The sequence below is a fragment of the Vidua macroura genome, chromosome 12, assembly GCF_024509145.1.
Source record: "Vidua macroura isolate BioBank_ID:100142 chromosome 12, ASM2450914v1, whole genome shotgun sequence".
Taxonomy (NCBI): Eukaryota; Metazoa; Chordata; class Aves; order Passeriformes; family Viduidae; genus Vidua; species Vidua macroura.
Window position 1 is genome coordinate 8,805,350 of NC_071582.1, and position 25,706 is coordinate 8,831,055.

A 25,706-nucleotide genomic window follows, 5' to 3' on the forward strand; every position below is an offset into this window, starting at 1 on the left:
GTCTCTTTTAGTTACAATCAGAACTACCCACAAATTAAAACCAGGCCTCTGATGTCATCTGATCACCTGCAGATGAGCGCCGGGTTTTTTCTGGTTAATGACCTAATCATAATTTTTGTGCTGCGTTACTACAAACAAAATTTAAAAGCAAAGGAGAAATTTTACTAAAATTAACCCAAAGTCTATGGTATGCAAAATACAAAGGTTTTAAATAAGAAAGTTGACAAAAAGGATGAAATTTTATTTTTAAGTGGGGAAGCAATGCATCAGGGCAAGCAGTCTGTTCACTCTGAAAGGCCCACAAGCAGTGGGACCCCTACCCAGCCAAACATACCCCTGTGGCTGCTGGCATGGCTGTGCAGCAGCTCCCCAGTAGGACTCTGTGTCCTACTTAAAGGGCTTTCTCTTCTGCAACAGCTGAGTAAGGCAGTTAAAAATATGATGTGGCTGCTCAAGACGGCCTCTTTTAGCTATTAAACTGATAACACTGACATCCAGGAGGCATCAAACCAGTTTTTCCTGGCTGACATTCCCACTAAGACAAGGAAGGAATACTGTTAAAAGGTCAGCCTGTTTGCAGTCTCCTTGAAGAGGGCTGTCTCCAGCAGGTAGAAGAGGAGCCCATCTTTAATCCCCTCAAAAGCACTGTGCCCAAAGGCACTCCATGCTGACAAGCAAAACACTCTCCCATTATGAATGGGAAATTCCCTTCCGATAAACGCAAGCCAAAACCAGTTTTTTACATGACTTATCAAGTCTTGGACTCGACTTTTTTTGGAGCTGTGCTAATATATACATCAATCCTAACGCTGCAGTGCTCCTGAAGGGTTGATAGCCTCCGCTGAGGCAAGCAGGACAAACGAGTTGCAGAGGATGTCAAGTCAGAGACCCACATCAGTCTCTCCTGCACCCTGAATTGGTTTACATCTCTCTAGCAGGAAAAGAAGGATGACAACTCAGATTTCTTTATCTAGGGTAGTGGGGGGGGGCTGACTTCAGAGCTGAAGAGACATTAGCTGTACAACATCAGATTTTTGATTTGGATTTTTTAAAAATTTGTTTAATGAAAACAAAAGCATCATCCCAGTTCTGAAATCTGCCTTGGTGATTACCACAGGTATTCAACATTACCGTGAAACTTATATGGACCTAATATATCTAAAACATTTCAAATATTGCTCACTGTTGCTTCTGTTTGCTAATACAAGTGCCAATAACTTCAACAGTAATTGAAGGTCTAGGTTTACCAAATTTTATGCTACGTAAAACTTCCAAGTCTTGTTCTATAAATGAATGCATTTAATAAATATAACACTTGAAGTCCTGTTGGCATCCATCCTCTCAGGCAATTTTCCTGTTTCAAATTCTCAAATATTTATCAATGTTTAATATTAATGTTAAAAGCAGATTAAAAAACCAGCAGTGAAGCAACCAAACTTACTTCCGATGAGCTCATGCTATCTCAAGACCAAGGCTCCCATCACACACACTGTTTATGAAATTATGAATTATGTTACTCATTTAAGCATAGTTATTAGCAATTCTTGGAAGTTCAGGAAAATATTTGTCAAGCTGCTTGAGACAGATTTTTTTGAAACCAGTAAAGATGAATAACCTATTCTGTAGCTTGCAAACTCTGCTAAGTAGCCTATCTGCATTCCATCAGCATCAGTCATACAAGTGCGCACTGATGAATGATTTGTACATGTGGCAGAACTTTACAGAGTATTATCTACAGGTTTTGCAGCAAAAGCTAATTTTGCTGAAAGGCAGTCCTAGGAAAAGGAAACTTGTTCTCATGTTTATTGTATTTCTGACAAAATCATATACTAAAACTTCAGGAATGTAGAATATTAACTATAGTTTTCCATACTCCTCTTTACAGCAACACAGAAGCTTCAAAAAAAACCCCAACCAAACCCAAGATCCAGTCTAAATTCTTGTCTAACTGATATTTAAGGAAGATGATAAAATGAAGAGCCCTAGTGTACTAAGTCAGTATCACCACATCCTGAGACATACTTTTGTTTCCAATACCATGTGTAAGGTTCATGCATTTAAAAAACCCTTCTCACCATCCAAAATGAAAAGACTCCTTTAAGAGAAAAGTCCTGTCTGCAAATCAAACCATATTTTTTAAGGATGGTATAAAATTCAAACTTCTTAGAGTAGCTAAACTGAATTCCATCTTAAATAAATGTTTATGCAGTTTAGGCATGCTATACATGCCTATTTGGGTATTTTTGAAATGCAGAATCCCACTGTAATGATACATAGCACAAGCACTTCTTAGCTTCTTCCCTAGGGAATGACAATTTTAAAGTCATGTTAAAAAGCGAGAGACAAACTTAGCAAAAATCTGAAATTCAGTATAGAGAAACCTTTTGGCCCAGTTTGTTTTTTTGTTATTATTATTATTATTAGTTTTTATTTTTATTGTAGTGTGAACTAAAAAGGGGAAGAAAAAGAAGGCAAGGCAGCAAAAACAACATTAGGAAAAAATATGTGTTTATATAGTGCTTGAAGAGTCTTTTTATATTTTATTTCCTAAGCAAAATCTCTTCACCACAGTCTTCAAATCATGCTGTCACTAAGGGACACATGCAACTATGTCTTCAAAAATTCCTGATTGAATTCAGATTTCCAGGAAACAAAAACCAGACCAGTTGGAACTACTTCGCCTGTTTCTTAACCTGTTCCCCTATTTTAGAAGGCTGCTCGAGCTGTGGCAGGAATCCCCAGCACCAGCAGTGCTCCCAGAAACACACAGCAGTGGATACAGGCCATCTTTTCCGTTTGTCCCTCTTTTCCCTGAAGCCACTCTCTGGTTGTGCACCTCCAGCACAGACTATAGTATTTCCCCAGACAGACCTTGCTGTGCACGTGCTAATGGGAGCCGAGGCACGGAACAAACGAGGCGTGTTCCTCTTTGGTGCGCGCGTTCTGAGAAATACAGATCTGCCCATACAGCACCTGAGCCCATCCCTGGCTGCTGTCATCTGCCCAAGGAAATGGACATAACCTTCACTTTAAAGCATTAATAAAGCTTGTTGAAGACAAGACACCCTTCTGGCAGGGGACCACTGCTCTGCAGATTGGCAGTTCAACCCAATGGAGTGGAGCAGGGAAAACTCTCTTGGGCTGATGAATTGTAACTCATCATTTTTCAGTGGGATGGGGAGGGGAAAGAGCGAGAAACAGAAAGAAATAAAAATCCAGCTGACCAGTGTTTACTACCTCTCTTTATTCAATGTCCACAGCCGTGTACCCCTAGAGATTTTCCAGATGATCTTATATTTGTCGTGACTCACAAATGTTAGCTTTGACCTTGTGTAAGTTGCTGTGGGCAGCATATGGTACAGAACAGCTTTAATTGTACCTTCCTCCCTGTGTACTAGCTGGCCCAATACTAATAAAAGCAAAATTGAATCTTAGCACCTGGTTGCTCCAAAATTTACAAACCGAAAACATTTTACATGGATGTTAGAAGCCTTAGTACATTATTTACTGCATAACAGGCACAGCAAGGCAGGCTGTTGTGTCATCTGAGCATCACACAGGATTATGAACGTTCCGCTCTGCCCCAGCGCTCAGAGTGACGGCCGCCAGACCGGCAATTGCTGCGCTAAAAAATCCCCAAACATACCCAGCTCTCCCCACACCTCTGTGTATTTGTTCATCTATACACATGTGCTCATCAGCAACATGTTTATAAAAAGCTTCTTACGCTCTCAAAATTCTCAAGGAAAAGAGTATTTTCTCAAAAAAATTCCCAATATAAGCTAGTTCACCAAAAAGCAGATCACAACACACTGCATATATGCAAAATACCTATATCTCCTGACTTTTTTTTGGTCCTTTTTAAATAGGCATTGTAGAAATCTACTGTAAAAGATGCAGGTTCTCCACCTTGGAGAAGGGCTCAATCTCAGCCTATGATGAGAAAAATAAATATTTATTTAATAATGAAATATACTTGTACATAGACTGGTATATTAAATCAACCCATAAAATGCACAAAATAAAACAAAGTAAATGTACTCACAAATCTATTCTCATATGAAATAGCAGTAATAGGTGATATAAAATAAAATATAATCTTTTTTCAAAATTATTCATTTTGGTGATAACTGACACATTAACGTATTGTCATCTACATTAAAAAAATTCTACAAGACATTTAGAAATAACTAACTTATTTCTATACTTGTAGGTGAACTGAAAACAGTGGAAATCATGCAAGTCTATTTTACTTTTAAACACAAAGATGGTATCAGACTTCTTATCATTTTGGTACTGTTGCACTTCCCAAAATCTAAGTTAAAAGGCCACAGTGAATGACAAAGGTTTGCTTAATTGTTCATTAGTTAAAAAAAAAAACAAAAAAAACGCAAAAAGGCATAATTTACATTTGCGCAATTATCTCTACCTAAATATTTCTGCGGCTTTATTTTTAATGGAGATTAGGTATTTTGATTATTTGGGGGGGCTGAGGTCTGCAGCATGGCTCTTGAGTGAAAAAGAAGATAAAACTTTATTGATAGAAACAATTCTTAAGTATAGTTTTAAATTTTTTCCTAAAAGCTCTATATGAAAATGTTGTAAGCTTTCCTTAAACTGAGAGTATTTTCTATATGTCAACAGGTGAAGGGCAAAAAAAAAAAAAAACAAAAAAAAACCAAACCAAACCAAATAAACAAACAAACAAAAAACACCAAAAACCAAAACCAAACAACAACAACAAAAAAACCAGGCTATGTCTAGTGCAGTGCAAGTGCTTTATTTTCTTTATGAAACAGATAAGGTCTTTTTACTTTTTGATTTAAAGGGGATTCTTGAAATACATATTTTTTCCTATAGCATCTATCACACATAACAGTAAAATTTCACTCCTCAGCAAGGGATTTGTATTAAACTACTGCTTTTTATTTTGATGAGTCCTTCCTAAAACAAAGAAATTAAATAAACGGAACTTCTTCTAACAGTAAAAGCCTCTGATTTATATTTCAGGCTTTAATATATGTGTCAGTCCCCACCAAATCATCTATTGGGCTGCTCATATGCTTGGTTTTAAGCATAATATTAAGCTTTGTTTTGGCTTACAAATTAAAGAAATTGAAAAGAAGAAAACATTTTAAATAAAAAGATTACACATTTTCTACGTGTGATTTCTCACTTATTTTGTGAGTAAATAAATCAGATTTTATATACATTAGCAAGTATCAAGGAATGCCAGCATCCAAAATCTAATACAATGATTTAAATAAAAATCTCCAACTTGAACAATGAGGTTCATGCTAGCAACTACTAATTTATCAAACAATACAAATAAAAGCACTAAGACATCAAAATTAGGGTATATACTGTTCTCTCACTGTAGAAAGGTTCATACAAAGATTTGGCATACACACCAAGAGGCGTGCTTCAAAAACTAACACAAAAACCAATCCCACATCTCCACATAACCTCCTTATGGATATTTAAATTCGTAATTTAGGCAAACTTGCAGTATTCCGAGGAGAAACAGCGGTAAAAGTTACTAAGATTTTTTTTTCTTAAAAATTAAATAAAACCGTGGGCAACATGATATAGGATGATCATATGATTTGTCATCTATTTACTAAGTTTTCAAGCTCATAAAGGTCACCTCTGACCCATAACAGGCACATGCTATCAATTTTCAAGCCATGCCCTCCTACAGTACCAGCACTTCCATCTACAATATGCCTGGAAATACTTAATAAGATCAAAGCCTTTTTTCCTGCTACAAGAACAAAGAGAAATGTTGTAATAGAGTGATCTGTGCTCTAGAAAGAATAAAATCAAAACTCCATGCAAGTTATATTCCCTTTGCTTCAGGGGTATTGTATAGTTAATTTTACTTAAGTCTTATATATATCTTCACATAAAACTTCAAACAGATTGTTTTAGCCTAGGAGCAGACATGAAAGAAAAATCATTTCATATTTGAAAGACAGCTGGCATTTATACCAAAGGAAATTAAATAGAGAACAAGCGATTTTACTGATTCCTCAACCACTCCTCCAGTGTCTTTGCTGTTATTCAAGAAGCTCGTGTACAGCGTCTTTTATGAATGTAAAGATTCATAATTTAATTACCATTGAACAAAAATCTTGGCAAAAAAAAAAAGTTTACTAATGAAAGCAAAACTCACTCAGGCCCACGGGAGGTGGACCAGCAATAAAGAAACAAAACAAAACAAAACAAAACAAGCCACAAAAAAAAGATCAGTATCAGCATCTCCCCTTTTCCTACTTAATACTATTTTTATAACAGAAGAAAGCCAAAACCACATACAACATAAACAGACTGGAAGAAACTCCGTTGTTAGTTTACCATCGTATGCTAATTTTTACACACAAAAATCAGAACTGGTGCTCTAATTTAAAAACTATAAGTATTTACCACGAAACAGAAATACCTCGCTCAATTTCCACAAAGTTAAATCCACAGAGATTTTTTCCCCCCCCCGCCCCCTCTCTGGAATCCGCATTTCCCCCCCGTCCCGTGTCTGCAGGAACATTTGAGGATTCCGAGCTCCCGCGGTGAGCGCCCGGCGCGGGCAGGGCAGCGCTGGCGGCCGGCCCGGAGCGCGGCGCTGCCGGGGCTCGGGCCGCCGGAGCCGGGGGGCTGCGGAGCGCTGCACAGGGCAGCCCTGCAGCGCTCGAGGAGGGCCCTGCTCAAAAACAAACCCAAAACAACCCCGGCCAAACCTGCAACCCCCAAAGAAAAGGCGCGGGCACGCAGGAACACAAACTTCGGCGGGTCTTGCGCGGCCGCCCGTCTCCCGTCGCACAAAGCACCCCCGCCCCAGCCCGGTCCCCGCACAGCCCGGTCCCCTCAGAGCCCGACCCGCCCTGCGCCCCCGGGCAGCTCCCGCCCCAGCGCAGCCGGGCTGGCGGGGCCCCGGAGCGAACTTGCGCGAGCCTGGCCCGGCGGCCCCGGACAAAGGCGGCCCCTCACCGTCTTGCCGTTGTAGTAGTACATGAGGGAGCTGCTGCCCACGCCGGGCACGGGGTAGGCGCAGTACATGGCGCGGCTGGCGCGGGCCGGGCTCAGCGCGCCGCCTCCCGCTCCCCACGGCATCCACCCGCCGCCGCGCACATGGAGCGCTCAAAGGCGGCTTATGCAAAGCAGGACTGAACCATCTCCGGCCGGCGCGGGGGTTGGGCGCGGGGGGCGCGCCAGCCCCCGCTCCGCGCCCCGGCCCCGGGAGGAGGCGCGCACGGGCCCGCGGGCGCTGAGGGCTCGGCACACGCAGCCCTACGCGCCGGGAGCCGCAGGGAACCCGCACATGGGCACGTCCTGAGCCCTGAGATAATCGTCTGCTTTTTGTTTTAATTAAATTAGAGCACTTGTGGCCGTGCAGACGCTGCTCGATGCAGCTCCAGCCACACGGCCATCTGGCTCTGTCTAAAGTTGCTTCCAACTTTGGCAAACGCTTCCCAAAGGCGCGGGGAGCTGCGGGGAGCGAGTCCCAGGGGAGAGCCCGAGCACCCCACGCTCCCGGGCCCCTCCAGCAGGGCAGCCTGGGGCAGGGAGTGACCCTGACACAGACAACACCTACACAGGGTGCTTGGGTTTAAAAAAAAAAAAAAAAAAAATCATGTCAATATTTTCACTGTATGGAATCATCCAGAATCCATCTTTAAGATGGGGTATACAAACTATAAGGAAGGATTCTCTTGGATACACAAGTCCAGGGTCCCTTTATATTGTTTAATACATTTTTGTATGAATAAAGCACACGTACGTGTCCATACAAGACAGGGCAGAGAAGGGGAGAGGACCTCAGAAACTTTGTCACATCACAAAATCGTGAATTATTCAACACAGCAAACAGACTGCAACTTCCAGCACAGAGATCCCTCAATATTTGCACACTATCAATGCCTGGGAGGCCTTTTTGCTTTCTTCACTGAGCAGTGGCATTAACTAACATTAACTCTTAATGAGGTGTACATTTTTTTATTTTCTACAAGTGAACACAGCTGGTTATTAACTGAGCTTCTGCTAAGTCAGATACTGACTTCAATCCAGGAAAAAAAAGGTTAACACACAACCACGTTTCTCCACCTCTAGTTGTGTCTACTGCCAATGCTGTGAATTCTCCCTGCCTTCCTCCTGACAAAAGCAGGAAAATATTTCAGGATAAGGAAAAAAAATGGGTAAAGTTCAAATCAGCCATTTACAGGGAGAGAAAGCAAGTTGCAGAAGTCTGGTTCATTCTGCCAATCACCTCGTGTGTCAGTGAAACTCTCTGAACTAAAAAGATCCACAAGGGTGATAAACTGACTGCAGCTGAATACTACAATCAGATAAAAATCTCTGTGTAATGTCCATTATCTCAGGACATAACTACTGTAGTGTCTATAAATATACAGAATATATACACACTGACAAAAAATATTCCCATCTCAAGCTTCAAATGCTTTTTCAGTGAACTCTTCCAGTCAATTAGACTACTGTGCTCAGAGTATGTTGGCAAATACATCCTGAAGTTTCCATCTGCTGAAGAACACTTGCATTTTTACTGCAAGTCAAACTACGCATCCAGAACTGTTTAACTATGCAGCAAAGCTAATGATATCTGAACCAAACTCCTCTCCAATACAAAAGGCGTAGCAGCAGCAGCTGCAAAAAAGAACATCACTATACTGCAGACTATTAAATTGCCAGGCCTGCAGAGTGACTGGCGGCTTCCTTCTTCCCTAGGGACCACAAAGACCCATTTCAGTCCCCAGAGAGTCCCTAAGAACCTTTGATTTGCAGCTAACAATGCCATTCCTTAAAGCTTCTCACTAATGTTCAGGACTACTACAGATGAGACATGCTACAAGATCTTCAGATCTTTGCATGTTCTACTTCTTATAGTGCACTAGATTAAGAACACTACTTCAGAATAATGTACAACTTCAAAAAGTTGGAAAATACTATTTTAGCTTACAGACTTGAAGTAGTAAGAGAACCCTTTAAAAATTATTTTAACACACAAACTTTTGAAACATTAGAAGTACTTCCAGGGTAACTGCAGTCAATTCTTTGAAGTAAAGACTACCACCAACATAGCTGTAATTGCTGCTGCACCTCCATGCACACATGCCCAGTTTTCAAAATAGTTGTATTAGAGATGAAGAGCATGATCAATCCCCCTTCAAATAATAACCATTATCAACCTTATATATAAGCAATTGGAAAAATGTTAAAAACTTCAAGCAGTGAAACCTAACTTGACTGTGTAGCATTGGTGGGAGGCTGTGTTCAGCTGCCCTATACCTGTACAGAGCAATGTAGCAAAAAATACATAGGTAATATTAACTAGTAATGTTTACTAACACTATTAACATTTATCAGTAGAAGTAAATCATTAACCTTGTTCACCAGCACATGGGTAAGACAAAAGCAACAATATGATCAATAAAACTGAGGAAGGCCACTGCAAACGTCTGTTTGTAGACAAACTGGTCCCTCCATAATGAGTCACTAAATGAATTTGCTCCTGGCTTACTTCCCCACAAATCAAAAGGATAACAATTGCATTTTACCAAAAAGGAAATTATTTGTCCTACACTCAGATACATCATTGGGAATAAAATCTTGAGTGCCCAATGCTTGAAACATATCAATGTATCTGCTCTACATTTACTGTATGAAAACATTGTTTCTCACATTTGGTACATTGACCATACAGGATCAGGCCACAATTCCACCAGCATATCAAACTTTAAACCACATAAGTTTACTTTCACCAGGATAAAATATGAACCTAAAATGGAAGAATTTGAAAGACTCCTTAAAAAAATGCTATGTTGTTAGCAATAACTCTGTATTTGCAGGAACTGCTACCAGGTAACTATTCCAAAAGCTCCTGAAGTCCAAAGCAAGTTTTTGTTTTGTGGTTGCAATTTTTCTAATCCTCATTTAAGCCAAGCAACAGCTGCTCTGAAATTTGTTTTCTTAAGAGAATCATGTTACAGTGAAATGAATCATAGCTGGATAAGCGGTACTGTACAGCGTACAGTTGTTTACTCCATTTTTCCTTGGTGACAAGTCAAGGGTTAATCTTATGACTCAGCCTGACAAAACAAGTCAGCTGGAGACAGGGCCAATTTTTTAAACTTGATTTCAGACAGACATGCCGTCAGCAGAGGAGCACTGAACTGACATGCACTTTGTAGCCCGAATTGTTTCCACTCATGACCCTGTAGTGTGTGTCAAAAACAATAAACTGCCTGTTCCTAAAGTATGTAAAGAGATTATGAAAGCTGATGCAGAGTGAAATACTGACCTAAAAATAAATGAAGCTACCTGTAAGAGAATATTTTCAAAGATGATTTTAACACTAAGAGATTTTGTGAATGAACCACATGCTCTGCCTGAAAACAAACTTCTATGTGAAATACATTTTTGTTCCATTTGTCAGAGTCACAAAGCAAATACACCATAAAGCATATGTAATTCATCACTTGAATTTATAAAAAATAAACACAATTTCCACAGATTACTGAATGTTATACCATATGAAAGATAGTTACATAACTGTCTCAACAGATGAGCCATTCTCTAGTCAAACATATTCCACAAAACTGAAATATCAAAATGCTTTAAAAAGGTTAATGCTTTTGATCAGTTTTGTTATTTTAGATGTGTCTGTTCTAACACAAAAAGCACCAAATCTTTTTAAATTATGTGCTACTAGAAGTTAAAGTTCCTCTTTCACCAACAAAAGCACGTGTGATGTGCAAACTCAAGTATCAAGAGTTAGCTTCAGTCTTGTTGAAAAAAACAGTAACATGGTGAAAGCCCAAGCCTGCTTCTGATGGGGAACCCAGATTTTTTGTTCTTACCAACTTCCATTAATGTCTTAGGGGCTAGACTAACCTTCTAGCTTTGGAAATAAGGCAAAGGCAACTGTCCTAGAACTCTCTCCTTTCCACCCCACACTGTCCAAGGCTGGAACTTCTTATCAATTTCAACCACGCTCAACAGAGGAACAGGAGTTTCACAAGTGATAAAGTTCTTATCAGTTCTAAGAAAACTGGAACCTGAACAGGAGAGACAGACTCGAACTGATACAGAACAACCTGTTGCTACCTAAAATATACATAGTAATTTTGAGCTGTTTGTCCAGCAAAAATTCAGAAAGAAAAAAATCTATACATCTTAGGATTCCCAATATGACTTATTTTAAAGTCAAACATATATGATTATTAACTATAGCAAAGCCAGAGTTAGGACCATTGCTAAGCCATGCATTGAATATGCTGCATAATGTAGCTGTCAGAATGGACAAGATCTCAAGCTGTAAGAAAGAAACCTGGCTGTTTTCAGGGGAAAACACAATGCTTATTACACTGTCCTCTATGTAATTCATCAGCTAAGTAAATGTTAATTTATTTTAAAATCCTGGAAGGATAGCCTTCTGTGTTAACCAGCCACTAAGCATGCTGCTCAGCAGAGATGGAGCAGATGAGCTGTATGGAAGGCAATTTAAAATAACCCAGTAGACTAAATTTTATAGGCAATCCCTCCTGCCAATATCCAAAGGATGATATTTTATGCAAATTAATTTGCTAATCTACACAAGAGCTAAAGTAGTTTGGTGGTTTGCCTTTTCAAAGGGTTTGTCTTTAACTGCACATTTAACATTCATGTTACTATAATCAGGGAAAAAGAAAGACTTTGCAGGGATAGTGAATAGATAGTAAATACTAATTAAATGGATATTAATTGCTATCCACTACTTTTACCTTGCAGTATTGCAAGGTTGAGGGATAGTTTTGGGGATTTTGTTGTTGATTTGGGCTCTTTTTTTCTGCAAAAATCTCCAGTTAGCTCTGGCAGATATGGGTAAAAAATAACAAATTTTTTTAAATAGGAAACTGCAGCTAGGAGTTTTCTGTTTCAGTAGTCCTCAAAATAATAATTAATTTATTCAGTGTTCAAGTTGAATTTATCCAATTTTATGATATATTTAAGTTATTAAACAAATATTTTCTTGGAATGGGAAGAATGAGGAAAAAAGTGTTGCACATCCCATTCTACAGAATCAATCACAAAATAATTTCTTACAGGAAGTTTCAAAATCATTCAAATATAACTTTGATAGGATATTGCTCAAGTTCAGAAAGTTCTCTCATTTTCCTGGAAATATAAAGCACCTACAGTTTGAAAGCCCCTATAGGAAGGTCTCAACTACCCACATCGGCATTAAAAAGTAAACAAACATGTTTATTATCCTGAGGCAATAAACTATCCTATCAGAAGCCAGATAATCACCACAAAATGTGCTAAAAACCTATCCGATCTAGAAACCTACGCAGACCTTAAAAGAGTTTTAAAGCCTGAGATGAATCAGCACGGCTGTTACCGAAACTCGCAGCGAAGCGCGGCCCCTCCCCGTCAGCGGCAGCCGCGGCGCTGTGTGCGCGCAGCCGCGCGGCGCTGCGGGCTCCCGCTGCGGGGTCCCTCTGCCGGCCCGGGGCTCCCTCCAGTCCCGGCTGGGCCGGGCCCTGCGCTGGCGCCCTCGGCCTGCAGGGGGCTGCAGAGGCACGACCCGCGCCCGGCCCGCGCACGCCGAGCCCGCGGCTCGCTGTCAGCGCGGCTCTGGGACGCGGCGAGGTGCTGAGCGCTGGCTGTGCCCCGGCACGGAGCGCCTTGCATCGCTCCCCTCCTCCTGTGCTCCGGCCCGCTGCTCGGCAAAACCGCTCCGCGAATGAGGCCGAGGGCTACCACAAGCCAAACGGGCAATCCTTCTGTCATCCAGCATCAGCAACCCGCCCGGACCTTACAGAAAGGAAGGACTAGCAACTAATCCTAGCTATCAGTGCAAGTGGAATGAAATCCCACAACTCCATCTCCAAGACTGAACAACTTGCTTGCTTTATAAAACCTGATGTCACAAACAACTGTGGCACTAAAATAGGAAGTAATTTAATTCAGTTTTTTTGCTTCATTGTGTAAAGACGCATCTACATCTGAAATTTTACTTAAAAATTAATTATGCAGTGCTTTACTTTCAGTACCATTCTTTTGAAAAAGCATTTGTTTTGGTTTTGTATTGGCCATTCCTGACAAATGGCCTGGTCACAGGCAAAGCAACCTGCCCCACTGTGGGGCTGAGCAAGCGAGCGAAGGGCTCACTTCAGCAGCCCACGGAAGTCCAGCAACACAACATTCCTCACGACTTTCCCAGCTCACTTCTAGCATTATAAACATCTTCCCACCAAAGCCACAAGTATTATCAAGTAAAAGATAGTAAGAAGAAAAGCTTCTATCCTTATCTATTGTTATAAAACACCACACCAATTTGTGGTAATGGACACATTCATCTTTGAGGAAAAGCAGAGTTGCAGAAATTCCATGTAAGTTCTCCCTAAATAACATGAGCTGCAACTCAGTATTTTTAAATAACATTTTTTTCTAACTATGCACAAAATTTAAGGTTCTTTTATGCAAATCTACACTCTAATTTAAAAGCATCCAATACACTCATTGTGATATGTTATGAAAACTTAAAAAATAAAGTACCTCCAGTAAATCCAAACACAGAGAAATTATTTGACATCATTATATATCCATCATGGATGTATGTATACGCAGGATTTTCAGAGAAGATCTCTCAATTAAGCAACCTTACATTAGTTCACCACAGTGAGATGATGGGACAGTTCGTTTGGAAAAATAATCTGATTGCAATTTTTTAAGAAAGCTTTTAAGAGAGGGCTGCTCAAGTACCTTCATCCTAATTCAGTGAGAACTCAAGCTGAACTCCCGCAGCAGGACTTTGCAATGCCTGGTCGTTTAATGACAGCTAAATGTTCTCATGCAGCAAAGAGCAGGTGGGGTGCTATAATCTGAGGTTACTGCAGTTTTCAGACAGATTTCAAATAAAGGCCATGTTGAAAAAAAACCTACAACAATCTAACCACAAAAACAGACCTTTTTCTTATTAAACATAAAATCTCAAATATTTTTACTTGGTTGGTAACATAATTTAGGGGTTGGATGTTTTATACATTTGCATTCCCTTTGGGAACATAGGTGAACACAGCATTTAAGCAGTACTTAGCAAGTCCCTAAAAACTTTATTCCATAAATCTAAGCGACCAAAGAACAAGCATAAAGATTGTGTACTAAGGAAGAAATTTTAAGTTCTGTGTGGCACTATCCATAAAGATTTATTTACTCCATTTCATTATTTAAAATTGCTTTCTGAAACACAGCAGTGCGGCAGAGGAGAGGGGTCAGGAGAGTTCCTGCTGGCTTTGAGAGCTCTCGCTATTAAAGACAAGTGACAGTTGAATCTATCACTTGACTATGCAAGGCGGTTCAGAACAGATCTGAACAAACAGATCCTGCTTTTCACATTTGGGCACCGTTTGTGGACAGTGGGAAAAAAGTCTTACCAAAAAATATCTCCCTAGAAAGTCAGTTAAATACAACATCACAGTCAGTTCAACATCACACAAAGTATCTACCCAGGATGCTCCAAAGTTTTGATTCAGAGCCACACACTTCATAAAGTATTCCAATGGTGTTGCTTTACACCAGGCTACTTCAATGCACATGGAAATTGCTAATACTGAGAGTCCACTCAGAGTGGTGAACATTTTATTATTTCTAATACAATCTAAACTTTAAACTCTCAAAAACACGGTTTCAGATAATCATTCAGAAGATATTTACCATTCTACCATTTCAAATAATCTCCTTTTACCCTTCAGGAGGGGTAGAGGAAGGAGAAAACACAGAAGGGAGTAACATCTATTATTTTTCTTCTTGTACCATTAGTATCTTTATGTGACATGTTTAGAAACATCTCTACAAGCTCAGTCTTAAGAGTGGCAGGAAAGCAGAAAGAAAAGTGTATTAAATGGGAGGTAGTTGTATGCCTGCAAACATAGTTTGCTGTATCTTTGCACCATAAATAGTTCTTGCAAGAAATTAGCACCCATGGACTACACACATACCGTAGATGGTGCTATATGAGGAACATCAATAATGAAACTACAAGTTGTCTTACATGTATTGAAAAATACAAGTTTGAATTTAGAAAGAAATCCCTGGTATCAGAAAATACTAATTTGACAATCTCTTATTAAATAAGTGCAATCCAAAGTTTAATATTAACTGAACATCTCATGTACTACGGAAAGCATAATATACTCAAAATACTTATTAGAAACTACACAGAAAACAAGCAGACATTTATGTCTGCATGTCACAGCTCATTTTCTGTAACAAAAATCAACAGATACAATGCATTCCAGTTATTTCTCTGATATGACACTAATTAAATAGCAAAAGAATGATGATAGATATTCACACTATTTTACTGAGAATTATGACCTCATGATAGCCACTGATTATGGTCCTAGTAACAACTGTTAGTTTGAAATATTTCCTGACTCCACATGTAAATAGGAGGTTTCTGCTCACAGTCCATCCATTTTTGGATGATGATCTCCCTGGGCATTTCTGAGCAAGCCTCACTTGTTTGTCTTCTCCCTGTGCAGCCTGAGCAGCTCTCTGGAAACCCTGACACTCTGCTCTGCCTGGCTGAGGAGCTACACTGGTTTCAGGTCACATGATGCTATTCCTCTGGCTTAGTTAACTCCTACAATCAGAAGAATTCTCAGAAATACAACAAACAATACAACAATCTCTGAAGGCAATATAACTCACTGAACAGTATTTTCCCCCCTATAACATAAACAGCATAGCAATCTTGCTGCTCACTCAAACCTGGCTTTAAAAAAAAGATGGTTTTTAATTTCTATCCTCCTCAGAGTGCTTTAAATTTAGTAGTCGTAGTTTAACATAAATGCTGGCATGTCAACATTCAAAATGTTTTGGGCAGTGAGTCACCACTTAACAAGTTACAACACAAAAACTTAAAAATGCATTTGCCTGGAACATTTAATTTTTACAGTAAGAGGACAAATTCAGATTGAGTTGCATTCCAGAAAAAAGCCAAGCAATTCACCAGCACTTTTCTCTGTAACTGTTTTTACTTTAGGCCCTGATAAGAACACATTAAAAAAAAAAATAAACCTCTAAACAAATGATTTCAGAAAATACCATACAAAACCAAGGGAAAAAGAAACAAACTAGAGGAAGGGTTGTTTGGGGTTTTTTTAATCATTATTACTTAAAAGACTGTTATTAAATTACAGTTATCTAGGAAATTAAATTAGTGCTGAATATCCGTTGACATGGCAGCTTTATACTAACAAAAACATTGCAGAAACCAGTATTTTAGAAACTGAAAAATTAAAAAATACAGATTTGTATAACAAAATTAAGTATCATCTTTCCTCTGAATTTTCATATTATAATTAAACTTCTCTGCACTACAGCAACTTTTTCCCACAATATATTCTGACTTCTTAGGATGATATATTTAAAATAAAGACTACACTTACATAGTGATCTACTCAATTTAAATTTCTCATGATGCTCAGTGAAATTTAGTTTTGTATCATCTTCCACATACGCAGTATCTCTTTTTTTTTTTGTCACATGTCATTTTACTTCAAGGATCTATTCAGCAGTGAAAGCGTTGAAATACAGAGAAACAGTGCTTAAAACCTGCAGCATCACAATCATTGATTATTCACAGTAACTGCACTTAATTGCACACATTGGTACAATGTTAATACAAATAAAATCTATCAGCATTTCATTGTTTCCACTCTTACAGAAGAAGAATTAAATGAAAACCATTTGAAAAATACTGCTTGTTAAAATTAAACTCTGGTAAGACAAATGTGAGAAATCTTTCCTTCTCCAAAATGATCTCTTTACCTGGCTGATGCTACTAAATATTAAACATGTAGCATAAGCTTTATTACTGCCTAGAATTACTGTAATAAATTTCATGAAAATTGCACTGCTATGTGTTTTAGCTTCTCTGACATTTTAAATATATTTTTGTTAATCTAGCAGAAATCATCTGCTAGACTGTAAAGCCACCCTACATAACACGCAACTGTTAAAATGTAAATTGCCAAACTATTTTTAGCTGCTGCTGAAGGGGGGAAAAAAATGGAGGGGGGAAAAGAAGAATATTCCTGGCCTCGGGAATAATGATTTGAGGCATTGTGTTCATTTTGTTTATCAAGCAGCTATTCAGCCTCTAGTGGGGCCCAAGTGCTTATGCAAGCAAAAGCTTTTAAGAGTGCCTGCAGCTGCAATCCTGGCTTCCAGGTAGGCTGCAGGTTCAGAGCACAGCTGCCCCAGGCTATCCACACTATCTCAGCTCCATCTGGAAGTACTGTTAAAATAGGATTTCAGATCCCGGGCTCTGTCTGTATGGTCGTGAGCAGGGGGAGGAAGAAGGGAAAGAGAGGGAGGAGAGAACCGGGGAGATGCGAGGACGAGAAGACACCATCCGTAGTTCAGCCTCAATACGGAATGAAAAGCTCAGCCCCATTTTGCTCCCGCTGTATTACTGTTCCTGTGCAGTGTGTTCTATTCAGCCTATCCGGCTTTGAGTTATGACTCATCCAAGTGCACCTGCGCCCATGTGTTAAGTACTGCCAAATAAAAGCCCAACATCCATTTACACAACAAAGAGATGTATCCCGCAAGGCTGCGGAGCTTCCCCCTCCCCTCCTGTTTGTTCTGAGCAGGGGAAAAATAATTCTGTCCTTCACTTCACTGGGGATTTTTCACTTCACGTGGATTTTTAAATGCAGATTCATTTATAAACAATTTTCTTCCTTTTAAGAATAAAGCATATTTAATACCACAAAACACCCCTATAGCATTAGATTATCACAGCCATTAATGATTTTTCCACCAAAACCCTTCCAACCTTTTTTATCAAAGCCCTTTATTCTCGAAGGATAAATTTTCAAGCAAAGAGGGATCAACAAACTAGTTGCTTGAAAGCTTTCCTGATGCTAGGCTGAAGTTAGGAAAGGCTTAATGAAGGCTTTAAAATCCACCAGGACTTCACAATGAACATCTGACTCGGTGATTTATGCATATTAATAACCTCAGTCCTACTGAGGCAAGCTGAGCTGTACATGTCCTCCGAATCTTAATGTCTTCAGCTCCACTGGGATTATTACAAATGTAAATTTCTAAGATTCTCAGCTATTAATCTCTGTCTGTCCTCCTGTTCAGCAACATAATGACTAATTAAACATCAAAAGACCTGTACAGGAGATCTTCTTTGACAGCTCCTGGCCCAGCTCTCTTCCCAAGAGAGGAATTCAAATGACAGGGACAAGTGGGTAGGAGCATATGAGCGAGCTACAAATCACTGCTATGAAATCTAAAAATTCCACATCAAATGTGTATTTAGTCCTGCAGAACCACTCCCAATTACCTAGCCTAGCTGTTCATGTCCAGCAGACAACCCTCCTAGTGCTCAAGTTAAGTAATTTATATGTATGGCAGGTAAAGAGAATACAATTTGAGCCCAATTTTTATCACTACAAGTAAAAAATGTGGTACTTACAGAAGAAGGCAAACCAGGGGGCACCTTTCTTACTTTCTTTGTCTGTAGAGGATCTGTACACAGAAACATAGCATTTCATCAAGTATTACATTACAGGTGGAAAAGAACAAATAGCTACACTGCTCAGTTTTTTCCTTCCATGATGAATGTCTTATTTTCCAATTTCATGCATTTTTTTTTATTCCCTGGCAAAGAGATTTGTCTTTCACATCAATATAAAAATGTACCATAACCATGTTCTCTTCTAAAATACAGCTTTGCTAAATAGTTACTTTCAGTTCTTTTCCTAAGGAAAACAGTTATTCCTAAGAACAGTTACTCTGAAAGGTATACTTATGACCTTATACACTTGCTAAGAAACAAAGTATGGTTTTGAGATATATAAGGAGGAAAATGGGACTTATTAGCAAGAGAAATGCTTTCTTTTCTGCACATCACAGTAAAGACAGAACTATCCAAAAGGAATTTGACATGATTTATACTCTAAGAATACTAACCTGATGTACATTTTATAGAGTCTACCAAGGTTGTAAATAAACAGCAAATTTAATGACCTAATTACTTTCCTTGAGTAATAAAGTCAATACATCTCAAATTTGCATGTAATAGTAAAGTTGGAGGTATGATACCTGCTTCTTTTTTTTCCCAGTAGGTATTGTATTATAACAGAAGTACCCAGCAATTTCACTACCTAAACCAAGAGTCTGAACCTGTTTATTCAGATGCTAATAGAATTAATCTGAAAACTCTGCATGCAAATTACAGATCAACTGATGTTTTGAAGATGAGTATCTGGAGAGATTACCAGTTCAACAGTTAACCAATAAAGTCTTTAATTAAAACAAAATTATTATTTTACTGTTTTCATTCCGAACATTTATGATGATACGACAAGATAAAGGTGAGATAAGGTGAAATATCTGCTGGATATCTTTACTCTCATATCCCATAGGGCATGCTCACAAAGAAAAGAAAAGGACTTTTGGAAAAGATATTTACATTGGATTCAGAATGTCACCTGGAAGAGAACACTGCTTGGTTTCAATGCAATTTAATATGAAATTTAACAAGAGCTTGTTATAATCTTGGTTAGACAGCTCCTTCTCGGAGATAAAATGGGCAAAATTTGACTTTGTTAGAAATTCTCAGCAGATTTGTAGCACTAAACAAGTCCATTAAAAATAAAATTAAAACTCAAGACATACTTTCTCAAGCTATTGGAAAATACTTGAGATAAAAGTGTACTTCTTCCTCCTGACCTTCCTGGAAAAACATTTCCATGAATTTGTAACCACCACCTGCCATATCCCAGGCTACAAGCCTTGGATTCAACCATGACAGAAAGAGGAATATCACCAGTTTGAACACATTTATACCCCCTGAGCTTCTCTTTCAAAGAAAAACCTAAATATACTCTGAAAACTCCATACTTCACTTCCATTTGTTTCATTTAATAATATCAGGAACTTGCCAAACTCAATACAGTTTGCACAGCAATCTCATTCAGGCCCATCTCAGTGACTGCTGCACACAGGGACCTTCCTGCACCTCTGGAGCACCCTGTGCCCAGCTCCAACACCCCTCTGCTACTCAAACCCAGAGCAGGTTACTGCTGTAAGCAGCTTCTCATTGAAACCCATTCAGTGTGGGCTAAAACACCATCAACAACAGCTTAAAACACAATTCTTTTCTCTGGAAGTTCAACCACCCTTTTCCAGCCGTAAAGGATTCAGCTGAACTTTTGTAAGAGTGTTCCTTTTCTGAAACAGGTATGAGGAACTGCTGCATTTGTTCTGGTATTCTGAGCAACAGGAATACTTACAACTATCTTCATAAAGACAGCCAACCCCAGGTTAAATGGCAGTTGGTTTGACAACAAGTATAAAGGTTGTACAAATATGGTAATTTAAAACACATATAAAAATACATACATTAGGAGAAGAGAAAATGGCCTTAAGTAGTACCAAGAGAGATTTGTTTGATGTCAGGAAAAAATTCTCCACTGAAAGGACTGTCAGATTCTCACTGAAAGGACTGGAACAGACTGCCCAGGAAGTGGTGGACACCATCCCTGATGGAATTTAAAAGATGTGTAGATGTGGCACCTAGGGACATGGGTTAGTGGTGGACTGGGCAGTGCCAGGGTAAAGGTTGGACTCGATGGTCTTAGAGGGCTTTTTCAAATGAAATTATCCCATTATATATAAGATTAAGTTCTAAAGTAATATTTTTTATTTAAAAATTTTTGAAAACAATTTCAAACACGTTCAGACTATTTTAGTGCAATAAGTTTTCAGTTATAGTTAATATTAGAGTTACTTCACAAAGTAATTTGCATTTGAAAATTTTATTTTGGGTAAAGTATGATTGGAGTTACATGGTTCCAACAAACAAGAGTTTACTATGGAATAGAAGTGCTATACATAATGAGGGGCATTAAAGACTCAACCATATGATTAGAGAAATTCTAATGACCTATCATACTAATACTGAAATATATGGTATAATTAGAATATAAGGTTATATAACTAGAATATAATGGTAAACTAGAATATAAGGTTACAGTCTCTCTTTTTATACCAAAAAGATTTTCTTTAATTTGCACATCCAATTATTCACAATACTCTTGTAGCAGATACTATAGAACAGCTGGCTCATTCTTGATTCTCTGATTCATCAGAATTAGAAAGCTATAAAATATTACCACTGTCTTTGACCAAGTTTGAAAATTCCATTCACCTCCAACTATCCTCAGATTAAAATACTAATACTGTCACAGGATTATAACAATTTTTAAGCAAGTTCCTGCCTGCATATTTTGCAAGGTAGTTTGATTTTAGGATAAACTACTAGCCTCCAATTGCTAAGATCTTTAAAGGCATGTTGAACCAATTACAATGAACTATATATTGCCCTGAATAAAGTTACTTTTAGCATATAAAAGGATAATTGTTTCCCCTTTGTGTCCTTCCCCTACTAAATAATGGTAATGACCTCAAGGTCAGGCATTTCCAGGAGTTAATGATGGCACGGGTTAAGGGCACTCAGCTGGTCATCAGCTCCTATCCATCTGTCATTATTGCTTTTGCAATTAAGGGTTTTATTAGAGTTTCTTGTTTGTTTTGTAAGCCAGACTGACCAGCGTTGAATCGAAGTTAGCATCTCAAAGAAAATGTTAATAATTCCAGTTTTTCTCTTATATAGCAGTTTGGTGTGATTTCAATTGCTCAGCACAGAACAATCTCCTGTATATTAAATGAACTGTCAAAACAAAACAACAAAAAAAAAACAAAACAAAAAAAAAAAAAAAAAAAAACAAAAAAAAAAAAAAAAAAAAAAAAAAAAACAACAAACCAAAACTCTGCAGAGAAGCATCATGAACAAAAAGTTTAAAACGGTCTGTACTGCTTACCAAGAGCTGATGAGTCATGAAGTGGCCGTCGGCGCTGATTTGTGCCAGAAAATGGGTAGTAGGGTGTTCCAGGCTTTGCAGAGGATGACAGCTGACCTGGACTGCCGAGCCCCATATCAGACCGAAGCAGACTAGACTACAAAAGTATACAGAGAAAAGTCAAATTAAGCTCTATAAGAATGCAGCTGTTAATAGGCCAGGCTGAAAAACTATTAACCACACTTACTGCTCTCGGCATTTATAGGAATTTACTGGGATTTAGTGAAGGTTCTAGAGTACAAAAAAATGCAGACTTTTCAAAATCAATGTTCGGAGAATGTTCTATAGCATAACTCAGAAAGGCAGTGCAAGTTTAGCTGTGAGCCTACAGAAAGCCATAACCATTTCAGCTGGAAACATCTGAAATAATCAATTCATATTTAAATTTTAAACAAAAATCATAATCTTTTGTTTAGTTTGCAATATAACACCTCTTCTATTACACAATATAAACATAATTGATAAAAACTGCTAAGAGTTTATAGCGTGACATTAAGTTTTAGCACATACTTAGAAATCAAGACTTAGATTACATTCATAAAAATGTGGAATAAAATTGTCCAAAAAAAAAAAAAATCAAATGCAGACAGGAGATAACAGAGTAGATTAATGAACAGAACATGAAAAACTGACATTTTAAATGCTTCAAAATAACAAGGTAGCTGAACCCTACCCTTTTTGTTCCCTTTTCATGCAGTAAAAACAAAAACATTCTAAACACTTAACAAGTGCATTGTATATTGTCTGACCTCACATTATTTGTATTCCCTCTGTAAAACTGAAATGAATGTTGGTGATTTAGAACAACATCGTTTTTCCAGAGGTGATGTTATGCTTAGCTTGTGTTAGTCTGAAAATCCTGACATGGAGTGAAACCCACAGAACTGTCTGTACAGAAAATGTTCTTGTACCAGGTGGTAAAAATTCACTGTGTTTCACTTCTGGCTGGTGCATACAGCTTTCCTCATGGAGCAGCATCCACTCTACATTGCACACAGCTAAACACACACTGCTCTTAATGCCTGCCGGTGTTTTAAGGTCACGTGGAAGCAGCAGCCTCAGAAGAAATTTGATTTCTTCAGCTGTGGTCAGTACATGGTGCAGCCTTCCCAGCACAAGGGGGTAAAGCACAGCTGGCAGGACAATGGGGATGTTTTGCTTAGACTCACCTGCACTGACATTTCATTATCAGGTGATGCTAAGACAGAAACTGCTAACTGGAGTAACTTTTATACCAAAACCCCACCTAATTCCTCCTTCAGCCTCGCTGCTCCCAAGCCAACATTCCTTGTCCCATGCTGCTGCTCTCCAGGAGGAGCCCTCGTGCCCACGCGGGTTCCAGGGGTTTCACCAAACCCGCTCCTGGGCTGGATTATGGCAGGAGCTGCTCCAGTGCTGCTGCCTGCTTGGGCTACAGCAGCCAGCTGGCACAGCTGCAGAGGCCACTCACGGCTCCTGCCTCTCCTCACCTTCCCTTCTGAGACCCAAATACCCCATTCATAAATAAAGGTATTTCTGGATTATACTAGATCATCGAAACTCATTTGTCTGGTGTGAGGAGATGTGAAAGGTGAGGTTCACCCCTACAGCTCGCAGTAAGGTACTAAATGCCTTCTACCTTGCAGTGCACTGGGATTAGCAGAAAATTAAGACTTCAGATAGAGTTACAGAATATATATAAAATAAGCCTTTTTTTTTTTTCATTGAAATTTCTCTCTTTTCTTGTTTGATGACTAATTTAAGCATGAAAATCTTATACTCTAATTGAATAGAGTGGGATGTGAAAGAATCGCCACATCACAAACTAAAGGAAGGCCCAAAAGTGTTGGGTATTTTACACAAAAGTGTGAAGATTGAAATTTATTAAAAGTATTACTGCATAGAAATAGTTTCCTCTCAGCTATCTTCTTCACTGTTATTCTTACAACAGCCTTTGAAACAGAATTCTTAATCTGAAACTCATATTAAAATGAGATACTCTGATAGGGTGACAAAAGTGTATGGCAAATACATGCAGGGGGAAATCTGCTGGTGGGCTGTTCCAAGGTCTTCTAATTTTTGCTTTGGTCAAATAGTTAATATTTTATTGTTTTTTAGAAAACATTATGAATATCAGAATATCTGGCTTACTCAGTATAAATCTGAATTTAGCAAAGATACTATTCTAAACATTTACTACAGTTTTAGAGGTGAACACTGTGCAGGAAACCTGGGCAACGTTTTGTGAAAAGCAGCTCCTCCAAACCAACACTAGCCAGAAGAAGAAATGAAACCAGTTCTCACTTAGGCCAACACTTGACCTTCTTGACCAAGAATACCCAGGACTGAAGGAAAATTTCTTTACATAGCCTGTGGGGAAGGGAGGAATATTGTGATAGTTGTCATTTCAAGTAGCTGAGGCAAGGTCCTCCTCCCAGACCGCAGAAGCACTGAGGCTGGCAGGGACCTCTGGAGGTCAGCGAGTGCAGCCCTGCTGGCTCAGAGCAGCTGTCAAACACAATCAGGAACCACGGCCCATTCACATTAAAGACAGCCCTCCCTGCTACCCCAGCATCTCCCCTGACCACTGGAGGGATTTTGGAAATGCAATGGAACCATATAGATGCTTCCGAAACAAAAAAAGGGGTGGGGGGGTTCCTAGTTCCTCTGTTCCCCTACTCATTAAAAAAAAAAAAAATCAAACTAACCAGTAAAAAAATAACCTCTGAAATTAATTTCTACAATGTCATTCCAAAAGGTATGAGTCTGTGTCTTTTCCAGACTTAACCTCCAGCCTTTACTTCATGACATTTGCCACTCTTGCTCTTGTCCTAAATATTCCAGTGTTTGACATTTTCACCAGACCCTGAATTTCAAAGCAGCCTGATTTCTACAATAACATAAAGTTAGTGTGTAAGCACTATAAGTAGATACTCAAGCTATAGTAAATCTCAAGCTGTGCAACACACTCTGAAGAAGTTTTCTGATCTTTACTGTGTTTGGGTAAGCATTTTTTTATTTATAAAAAAGGAATAAAAAACCAAGCAACACAAAACCACAACCCTCTTCTACCATTGGCCCAATCAAATGAAACATCTGTTTAGAATTTTATATTTGTTCCTCAGTCTTCCTAAAGAAAATAAAAATAGATGTCATTAGTTCAGCTCATTGATTTTTCTGCCTGTTTGAACCAATTGAGAAAAAATATTGATTAGGACTGATCCTTTCCTAAGGGCATCTGATAAAGAAAGGAATACAAAAATACCACTGAGGATAGCAAAAAAGCTTTGTATTATCAGCATCAAGCTTCTCCTGACGAAGTGCCCGAGGTCCCTGTGCAGAGGCAGATCACTTACACACGTGGTGAGGGGCACTCTCCACAGAGAACCTGCACCCTCACTCTGAACCTCATCTGCCAAGCATGCATCCAATTACCAAAGAATAATCAATGACTGGTTATTCTCCTGAATGCTTGTCCAAGTCCCTGTCTGTATTACCATTGTAAATAAACAGGCATTGCTCCTAAAAATTTGTCTCTTTGGATTTTATAATGCATATATCCAGTGTCAAGATATCCAAAAAGTTATTTAAAGCAATGTTTTCCATAAGGAATAAGTGTTCCATAATTAAAAAAAAAAAAAAAAAAAAAAAAAAGGCCTTTGTTACAATCAACTAAGAACCTAAGAACATGACTGCTTTACTTTTGAAATTTATCCCTTTCAGAGAAACCAAGAAACAGTTTTGACAGCCTCAGGGGAAATGGCATGGCCTGACCCAAATAGG

The 25,706-nt window shown here is 38.8% G+C and overlaps 1 protein-coding gene across 16 annotated transcripts in view; it reads right to left on the reverse strand.

Moving 5' to 3' along the window:
• Positions 1–25,706, reverse strand: part of TCF12 (transcription factor 12) — a 160,442-nt gene that overhangs the window by 32,408 nt on the left and 102,328 nt on the right. For 7 of the 16 annotated variants that reach the window (XM_053988718.1, XM_053988727.1, XM_053988717.1 and 4 more), the window contains 2 exons: positions 21,906–22,041; positions 18,494–18,546 (listed from right to left, as the gene is read on the reverse strand). In XM_053988718.1, the coding sequence (XP_053844693.1) occupies positions 18,494–18,546; positions 21,906–22,041 (189 nt within the window). The other 9 variants (XM_053988720.1, XM_053988719.1, XM_053988722.1 and 6 more) reach the window with 8 other exon arrangements.